The sequence below is a fragment of the Apaloderma vittatum genome, unplaced genomic scaffold, assembly GCF_000703405.1.
Source record: "Apaloderma vittatum isolate BGI_N311 unplaced genomic scaffold, ASM70340v1 scaffold39559, whole genome shotgun sequence".
In the NCBI taxonomy this organism is placed as follows: Eukaryota; Metazoa; Chordata; class Aves; order Trogoniformes; family Trogonidae; genus Apaloderma; species Apaloderma vittatum.
The window spans coordinates 13,643-23,434 of record NW_009737702.1 but is presented as its reverse complement, the minus strand read 5'-3'; the positions used below and the strand labels follow the sequence as shown (position 1 = coordinate 23,434).

At 46.2% G+C, this 9,792-nt stretch overlaps 1 protein-coding gene across 1 annotated transcript in view; it reads left to right on the top strand.

The window, feature by feature from the left end:
* The first annotated feature begins 3,913 nt into the window (after positions 1 to 3,913).
* The window catches only part of LRIG2 (leucine-rich repeats and immunoglobulin-like domains 2), a 13,690-nt gene continuing 7,811 nt past the window's right edge, over positions 3,914 to 9,792 (top strand). The window contains exons 1-8 of the mRNA XM_009877405.1: positions 3,914 to 3,978; positions 4,462 to 4,536; positions 4,952 to 5,086; positions 5,597 to 5,740; positions 5,875 to 6,018; positions 6,635 to 6,778; positions 7,036 to 7,179; positions 9,323 to 9,403. Coding sequence (XP_009875707.1) covers positions 4,466 to 4,536; positions 4,952 to 5,086; positions 5,597 to 5,740; positions 5,875 to 6,018; positions 6,635 to 6,778; positions 7,036 to 7,179; positions 9,323 to 9,403 — 863 coding nt within the window. The 5' untranslated portion in view covers positions 3,914 to 3,978; positions 4,462 to 4,465. The remainder of the gene's footprint in view (positions 3,979 to 4,461; positions 4,537 to 4,951; positions 5,087 to 5,596; positions 5,741 to 5,874; positions 6,019 to 6,634; positions 6,779 to 7,035; positions 7,180 to 9,322; positions 9,404 to 9,792) is intronic.

The following is a 9,792-nucleotide window of genomic DNA, read 5'->3' as shown; positions in this document are numbered from 1 at the left end:
GGCCGTGGGTCAGGCCTTGTCGCAGCGTCCTCGGGTGGGAGAGATGCTGAGGTACGAGGGGTATCAAAACCCACTTTCGAGCACGGAGGAGTTCTCAGCCCCTCTTGGAGTGGTTGTGATTCCTGGTCTATAGAAATAATGTTATTCCAGATGAAGATAAAACCCCCAACTGTTCAGAAGATTGTCTAAACACACAGACCGCTGTGGGCATGTCTAAGGAAGCTCGTCCCCTTCTTGCCCCTTTGTGGTTCTGTAGTTCTCTTCTTTCCCTGCCTGGTAAGCAATTGGAAATGTTTAAGAGAAAAGGTGTATTTCAGCGCAGAAATGGAACCACCTTGTCTGTGAAACCTTTGGTGCTTAGAAGGATTCAAGGATATCTTGGCGTAGGGAGGGTGTCAGTGCCTGGAAAAGTGAGTTGGCAGTTCATCAGGCGGCTAATAAGCAAAGCAATACCCGTGCTGCTTGGAGAGCAAGTTTTCAAGCTTCAACAAATACTTGTATCTTTCTGCAAGCTGATAGAGGGTGTGTTTAGAACTGCTTGGCACAAAATGCAGCAGAAAGAAGCGGTGCTGGCACTGTGCTGCCTTATGCAATCTGACGTGTGCTGCAAACGATAATTAAGTGTATCACGGAGTGGTTTGGGCTGGAAGGGACAAAGATCACCTCGTTCCAGCCCCCCCACCATGGGCAGGGCCACCTCCAAGCAGACCAGGTTGTTCCAAGCCCCGTCCATCCTGGCCTGGGACATTTCCAGGGAGGGGGCTGCCACAGCTTCTTTGAGCAACTTGTGCCAAGGTCTCACTACCCTCACGGTGAAGAATTTCTTCCTAATATCTAATCCTTGATGTGCTTTTCCCTCTTAGTTCTGTGGTGTCATTTCATCTAACTTTGAGGACTAAAAATTCTTAGCCTTCCTAACCCCCTCAAACTGCTTGCAGTTGGTGCTTCCAGTGTGGGGTTTTTTTTATGTTTTTGTTGTTGTTGTTTAAGGATTTTGTTTTTAATAAGGCCTGGAGAGCACCTTCAGAACTTGTTTTCATGATGGAAGTATTCAGGCTGCTGTAACTCTGTTTTTCCTCCTAAGTTACATACGTTTTGTGGATAAGCTGGCAGGTGAAAAAAAGGGTAGATAAACCAAGGGGTTAATGACTGTTTTCCAATACGTCTGCACTTGCGTTCTTTTGAGCGAGGAACGCAAGCCCTGTTTGCAGGGCAGTCGTCTGTGGGGGAAAGGGAAGCAGGTGCTGGTGGTCGCTGCCTTCCAGTCCTCTACTGGTGCCTGAGGGTGTGTTCAGATATCCTGGTGGCTCGGGAGATGACGAATAACAGCAGATTCAGTATTGGTTAATTAGTTCAGCAAGTTCCGTTCACAGCAGGTTTTTTGGGTGAGCTTACGTGCCGTCAGCTCTCAGGGCTGGCGGCACTGAGGCACCTGTACCCACACGGTGCCGCGGGGAGGGAGCGGATGCGCTCAGGCGGGCTCAATTAACATCTTTCTCCAGGACTAAGTATACAGTAATCAGTTTGGTGTGTGCTTTCAGTTTTATTTACTCAAGAGATGAATTCCACTTCAGCTCAGAGTGAATGTTTAGATTATTTTATATACAGTACCAGATGAATCTCTGAAATACAGATTTTGCGTGTTTGCTCTGCGTCTTGCGTAACGTGGCCCTCACAGTAAAAGTGCAAGTGCTTGGAAAATGATGTATTCTTCAGTTTTGGCTTTCTCCAAGCAAGGACAGTGTATCTGGTTCTGCATGATAGCAGAAATCTTAGCTGTGTGGTTGAATGATCTGTAAACACAGAAAATCTGACAGTGGATTTCACTTTGCATTTGGTGGTCAGTCAGTCTTTCAGAAAGGAAAGCATCAGCCACGGTAACTAGATATGAATAATGTCAGAACTGTTTTGAGTCTGAACTGCATCCCACTTCTTGAAAGAGGACTTGCTGTTAATGAAAACTTTGTTGAAGTCCAAACCTGAGTAATAATAGAAAAATACTTTGGGCTTTCTAAATTAAAATCTTAATTTCTAACTTAACAGTAAGACAGTAGGCTTCTGCGGGGCAATACCTGACTGTTAGCTGATCCTCGTCGCTCAAGCCTGTCGCTGTTCAAGAGGCATTTGGACAATGCCCTTAATTTGCTTTAATTTGTGGTCCAGCCGTGTGGGCTGGCTGATCGTTGTAGATCCCTTCCAGCTGAAATGCTCTATTTATTCTGTTATATGATACTCTTCCTGGAAGCCTTAGAAAAACCAAGTTTCTGGTTTTTTTGCATATTAATCCGACTCCCAAGATCTTTGTCGGTGCCCGCTAACCGTGCACGACGTGCAGGTTGGTCTGGCTCAGCACCCGGGCCGTGCGCTTGCTCACCTGTGTGTTGTCACCTCCTGTGCCCGTTGTCTCATCCTTCCCCCAGGGGTTGTGCCCAGGCCCTGTGGAAGTAGCTCAGTGCTCCCCGGGCTGGTCGAACCCTCTGCTGCCAGGGTCAGGCTCCTTGGCACAGGCTGTGTTGGAGAGATCCGGGGAAGAGTCGTCCTCTGGGGTGTGGGGTCAGAGACCGGGAGCTGAGCTGGGCTCTGGCTCTGCTGGCGGGGCAGGTCCGGGCAGCCCAGGGGTGTCCCCGAGTGCTCAGCCTCCCTCGGGCTGGGACGGCTGCCCCAGGAGCAGTTTGTCCTCGCTTGGTTTCAGGTGTTACTGGCCCTTAGGATTGGCCTGATTAATGAGCAAGGCTGCTGGGCAGCCTTCGGTGGCTGCATGTGTGCAGTTCTCTTCTCCAGGTTCTCATGATGCTTTTTTAATTGTAGGAATGAATAATCATTTCCAAACCTGTTTGCCGCTGTATCTGTATAATTTACAGCTTGATATAATTAAAAGAATGCACTAATAACCATCTGACTTGCCATGACACCCAGGATTTTAATAATTCATGGCTGGAACGGTGTCTTTGTTGCTGAGCCTGAGTGGAAGTGAACAATAAATAGTCCTCGCTCTCTCTCAGTGGATTCTGGGCTTGGGCCAGAAAGGTGTCCAAAAGCCGAGCTGGTTTCACTGTTTGGAGTGATGAATGTCTGTCCTCACCGCTACGGCTACGACCAGATTGTAGCCCTACACACAGCACCTGATTTTTTTTGTGCTCTGTCTTGTGCGGCGAGATACAGCCTGTGCCCAGGGAGTTAGCTCTCAGAAGTGGACTTGGTTTGATGTTTTTCCAGTAGCATTTTATGCACCAAGTCCAAGGCAAAAGTAAAATACTTCCTTATAGTTACAGCAGTGGCAAGAGCATCAGCATCCAGTATGAGCATTAAAACCAGATTTAACGGCTCTCTTGCCCATTGAAACAATCCAGCTCCTGCATTTGTTTCCCATCAGCAAAACCAGCGGGCACCAAGGCATCCCTCCTGTGAGCTCCCCAGCCCGCGTTCCTCTCCCCTCGAGCAGTTTGGTGACTGCAGGTGTGTGTCGCTGTAAAACCCGCCTGCCTTGCCGAGCCAGCGCCTGTGAGAGGCTGGGCAGGCTGAGGAGATGGGGATGTTTGCTACAGGAAACAGGTCGGTCACAGGCATTTCCCAAGAAAGTGTTTTCGTGTCCCTAGAAAGTTTTTCTTTCTTAGGTGAGTAGTGTCCATAAAGCTGTGATTTAAAGCAAAAACGCTCTGGTCAGGTTTGATCTTTCTTTCAAGAAGCCTTTAGAGCCCAAAGTTATTTCATTCTAACAGCGCAGCAGAATTGTCTCGGCTTTTATGGTGAGTGGCCACTACAACAAGCTGGGAGGAATCTCTTTGTCCTTTGCTGAAGGAATTGTGGGTATCATAAATAGGGTTTAAAAGGTCTAGGCTGCATAAAGCGTGCACGGGTGTCTGTTTTATTTCAAGAGCTAAAATAACTCTTCTCTCTGTTCTCTAGGGATTTAAGTCATAATCATTTATTGTCATCCAACTGGAGTATTGATCTGTCTGCTCACACGCTCCAAGAAGTGTAAGTTGATTTTTATAAGGATAAACTCTAGAGATACCCTGCCTGCTCCTAACCAGTACATTGCCTTGCATGTCTGCATGTCTGGTCTGACTTGTAGGAGTGTGTGGTGCCAGTTAATTCAAAATGGATGCTCTGTGTTGGCAACAGATTTTATGTACGAAACTGATGTTTTGTGAGCAGAAAACTTTCATAACATTAGAAGATTGATATTTTGAAAAAGAAATAGTCTTTTTTTACTATACCTCTTTCTAAGTTAAAGAGAAGTAATAATATCCAAGGAAATGATAAAACTAGCATGCTTTGCTATTAAATTGTTCAAATTATTAGAATTTAAGCTTTTAGGGAATCTTTTTTTGTCAACCACTAAACGTTATTAACATAACAAAATTGTTAAATGTATTCTGTGATACCAGTTATTTCTGCTAGTGCAGAAGGGCTTTTCTTCTCTTTGAAGTGCCAGTAATTTTTGTTTGTTTGTTTAAGGAAAATGAATTACAATGAGCTGAGTGAAATTCCGTATTTTGGAGAAACAACTTCTAATATAACTCTCCTCTCCCTGTAAGTAACAGCTCGTGTGCCTCGTTCTTATTTCACAAATGGGAGAACAACTGCTGTCAAGTTGTAGGAAAACATAGCTGCTTTAGTCTTTGAGAGCTGCTTGTCTCAAGTGCTTCTGGGAATATGTAGGCACTCTTTAAAGAAATACAGATCACTTGTACGATCAAGTCACCCTAAATTACCAATAAAATGCAGTCACCAGGCAAACGGCTTTGGAGGGGTGGGGCTGGGTCCAGACCTGACAGCTCCCACAAGGAGCAGCCTGGCTGTGAGGTGACGCTCCGAAGCGCCTGGGGTACATCCCGTTCAGGAGGGTTGCTGGTCAGTTGGTGTACAGGACCCTGGAGCTGTTTCAGCTGTGCAGCTGGAGGGATGGGGTGTTTTGATAATCATGTTTGTTGCTGGTGTTTTTCAGGGTACACAATACCATTCCAGAAATAAATGCTGAGCAACTCCAAGTTTACCTTTCACTGGAAAATCTAGATCTTAGTTCTAATCTTATCTCGGAAATTAAAGCTTCTTCTTTTCCGCGGATGCAGCTGAAGTACCTGTAAGTATGTGTGACCTGCTGTGTCTGGATTCCTGGCTTTACAACAGCGTTGTTGTCGTTCTGAGTTACTGTCATCTGTCCAAGTTACTGTTCTTAAAGTAGGCAGCCTTACCTGGCTTTGAACTGACTGCAGTGCTTAACACAGCCACAAATGTACTAGAAAGAAAACACTTTTCATACCAGTGTTTATCATATTTTCTCAAATGGTGAGGAAAACAGTAGCTGCTGTTGTCAAAGTGCAGGTGCTTCAGCAGCAGGGACATGGAATGATTTCTGATGGTTTTGAGTAGATCACTGTTGACATTGTCCTAACCATGTCTAGCACAAGCATGGGCACGCTGTCAAAATCGGCTCCTAGCACTGACTCCTTTGAGAAAAATTCAGTTTGGTGTACCAGAATCCAGATCTCACGAGGAACTTGGATTCCAATAAGACGTGGTTGCTCTGAAGTGCTTGTGCAGTTGGTTTGTAAAATTCTCTGAAAGGCCTCTTTCCCTCTTCCTTTCCTAGGAATTTGAGTAACAACAGAATAACTACTCTAGAAGCAGGTTGTCTTGATAACTTATCTAGCTCACTAATGGTGGTGAAGCTGAACAGAAATAGGATTAGTGTGATTCCACCAAAGATCTTCAAATTGCCTCACGTGCAGTTTCTGTAAGTAGCAGTCTTGATGTCTTAAACCCCTGGCATTCCCAGCTGTGTTGGTCGTCTCAGTGTGTGTTCTTGACTTTCACAAAGTGGTGCTCATCAAAAGATGTCTTGGTATTTGAATGTCGTCTTTATAAAAGGGAACTGAAGAGGAACCGGATTAAAATAGTGGAAAGTCTTACATTCCAAGGCCTGGAGTCCTTAAGATCCTTGAAGATGCAGCGCAATGGGATTAGCAGACTGATGGATGGCGCGTTCTTTGGCCTGGGTAATATAGAGGAACTGTGAGTATGCCTAGTTGTGGAATTTCTTTTAGAGACTCTAGCTCTGGAGGGTTGTGTCCTGTGGGGCTTCCCTTACGTCAAGGCTGTGCTGAGATTTCGATGAGCAGCGCAGGACATGAGTTCACAGACCTGTATTTTTCCATTATTTTGATGGCAAGGATGACTGCTTTGGAGATGGGAGGGTACTGGCGCTCTCCCCAGCTTCTTCCCACCTGGTGATCAAGAATACTTTGACTCTGTAGTTGCCGTTCGCTGGTTTTCATTTGCACTCGCCGTCACGTGGGGCGGTTCTTTGCTGTGTGACCCTTTGACAGAGGCAGTGCAAAGGTGTGCCGTGCAGGGTTAGCAAAAGGCTTTTGAAAAAGAAGTAATCCTCGAGAGCACAACTGCAGTTTTCCTTCTGCCCCTCAATGAATGGAGCTGTTGTTGAGTTACTCCATTCTTCATATGCTTTAATTCGCTCTTTTGGTTTCAGTGGAGTGAATACAGCTGTGCATTTCGGGTTGCCTGAGGCTTAATGTCACTAAACCGTTTTGAGATCCACAAGGAGAAATTTTGTAAATATACGTTTTGTTGAGTATCTATTTGGCAAATGTTTTTCCTTCTAATTCCTTAGAGAACTGGAGCATAATAACTTAACAGAAGTAAACAAGGGCTGGCTGTATGGTCTGCGGACATTGCAACAACTCTATGTTAGCCAGAATGCCATTAACAGGATCAGTCCAGATGCGTGGGAGTTCTGCCAAAGACTTTCTGAGCTGTAAGTCCTGGGCTGCTTTTCATCGGGGATTTTGTAATGTTGCAATAACAGATCGGATAACACATATGCAGCAAGGATGAATTATCAAAGGAAGCACTGAATTTCCTTGTTAGGCCCATGGTAATGCTGTGTATTTTACTTTTGTAAGTATTCTGTTAGAGAAATTAATTAAAATGCAGTGGTTAATCAAGTTTGATAATATCTTCATAGTTAATCTCCCCCTACTTGCCTTTAAAGTGTGTGTTCGATGTTTCTAGAGACTTATCGTACAACCAGCTCACTCGCCTCAAGGAGTCTGCCTTTGTGGGACTTGGCTTACTGGAGAAACTAAACCTGGGTGACAATCGCATTAGTCACGTTGCCGATGGGGTGTTCAGAGGTCTGACAAATCTTCAAACGTTGTAAGTACAGAAAACTTCTAGTTGAAATCTCAGTTTAGTGCAGCAGAGCTTTTGGAAATAAAGCCTGCGGTCGCTGTTCCGGCGCAGATGTGTGCTGTCCTGCCTGCAGCTGTGGCTGGGCTGGTCATCTTTTGCTCTGCCCAGGTAACCGGGTTCTGGCCCATCTAAACCAAACCAACCACTGAATTGTAGTGGTGATAAGAACCAGCGGCTTGGTCACCCTGGGCGTCCAGCTGCGTGTCGTGCTGGTCCCGAGGAGGTGTGGGCAGTCAGCTTGCCTAAGTGCTGGTTGTGGAGCCTGTGGTCGCTGGACGTTTTGTTGTTCCAGAGGGTTTTGTTAGGGTTGGAGTCTCAAAGTGTTTTTGGTTGCAGAAGGTGCAGCTGAGCCCACCCTGCTTGTGCTGCAGTCGCAGGCAGGGTGTAGGAGGGGAAGGATTCCTTCCTGCTGGCAGAGTCACAGCTCTGCGCTTGCCAGGGCCTTTCCTAGCAGCTGCAGCTGTTTGGTGTTTCTGACAGGAAAAGACTCAAACCTGGCCCTTAAAAAAAAAGGTGTCCTAAGTAGATCTGAGCAGTTGTGGTCGTCTTAAACAATGGTGGTTGAGAAAGGAGTGAAAGTTTATAACCCTTCTGTCAGTTCATTAAATAAATGCTTAAATAAGCAAACTCACCAGAGAGATTTATGTAACCAGTCATATTCTGTTAACCTTAATGCAACCTTTTAATGAAATAATTAAAAGTAATTTCTTAGATTTAGAGTGGCATGAAGAAGAACAAGAGCAGATTAATTAGTAGGTTTTCCTGGGCTCCTCAGGGGCGTCAACAGCTGAGCGGGGCTGGCCGTTTGCTCGGGTTGGAATGTGCAGGAGCGGGGCAGTGGTGATTAACGGGGCAGTGGTGATTAACGAGGCTCCAGGCATTCGAGCCCAGCCGAGCGCGAGGAGCCAACTCCTGGTCTCACACAATGAGGGGCTTTTCTTTGGGGCTGCTCACTCATTTTGCTGAGTGGTCTGAGTAGTGGAGTGTGAAAGTACTTCAAACAACGGGAGATACCCTGTTGCTGTTGGATTTGCTCCACTGTCCTTTGTCTACTGGCTGATGCAGTGCTAAGGCTGACGTAAATATTTCTCCCTGTGTTCAACTTCTGCCATGATTCTGCAATGTAGCTTTAATTAACGAGAATAAACTTGTAGAGCTGTATGTTAACTGCAAGGTAGTACAGGTGAGGTGAGATTGAAGGTGTGTAAGGATAGCACTGAGATTTTGAAGCTTTACATCTTAACCTATTATTTACTTCATAGTGCTGTGAGTAGCCTGGATACTCCTCCAGCATTCACAATCTAAAATGCCAAAGCATCTTTCATTGGTGTATCTTCTGTCTGCCAGGACGTCTGTGCACGCATGGTGGTACCAAAACAGATGAAAACTGACTTTGACAGAAAATCCTGGCTCAGCCCATGTCATTCAGGCTAAAAATGCAACTGAATTTGTTTATCTTTCTCTCTAAAAAGCATTTAATCCTCTCCAAACCATATTGCTGCGTTGCTTTTGCTGTTTAGACTGCTCTTCCCTGTGAGGGGCCGAAGTGCTGTGCAGAGGTCAAACAGAAATCCCATTAGCTGGTAACGAGATTTGCGAGCAGAATATCGACTTCATTCTGAAAATCTCCTACTCTGTGCCTGGCAGCCTTACACTGTAACTGTGTGTAATCTCTTAATATGCTAATGCTATTATAAGCCTGTTGCTCGGGAAGATTAGTGCTGCTAGTGTGTAGGTTAATTCACTTGCGTGAACCGACTTGCTCCAGGAGCCTCGCCCAGCGCCGTGAGCGGTCAGTCCCTCACGGGACCGGTGCTGGTCGGGCCGGGTCTCCCTTAAACACCACATCAAGAACTCGTAACTGCAGAATTTGTTTGTGGTTCTGTCTGCGGCACTGATCTCGAACCGTTTTGTTTTCCCTTGTGCCTCTGAAATGGGATATTTGTCTTCTGGCAAACGCAGCTTTATAAAAGATTTGAGCCTTGCAGGCGATGCCATGCTCGAGCTGGCCAGGCCAGCAGCAGCAGGTTCTCCTCCCTAGCTCGCCAGCACCAGCGGCCGCGGTGACCTTACGAGGCTTCTTCCTAAGAAAGCTCTTCTCCTGCAGGGACTTGCGGAACAATGAGATCTCCTGGGCCATAGAAGATGCAAATGAAGCATTTGTGGGACTCAGCCGGCTGGATAAACTGTACGTGTGGCAGAGCGGTGAGGGGACGGTGCTTCCCAGGCACGCGAAGTAGAGGGAGAATGCAAAGTACTGAGTGACTGTAAATGAGTGACACGGTGCAGAAAGCCTTTCTGGCTGGCAGCTGCGTGCAGTGCGTTTCCACTTGTGTGCCACAGCTTCCTGACAGAGCTTTGGATTCCGTGTTCAGGGGCGTTGGATCAGTGGAGCACTGGAGCACCTGGCAGCACCAGTTTGAAGAAATCAAGCGTAAATATTTGACTGCATTTATTGTTGAATAGCGCAGTCCTGCTGTGTGGTGATTGTCACTTTTTGTGCTTCTTTACTTTGGGTAAAAATTGTCCCTTTAAAAAAAAAACACCAACACCGCCCCCCCCCCCCCGGAAAACAAA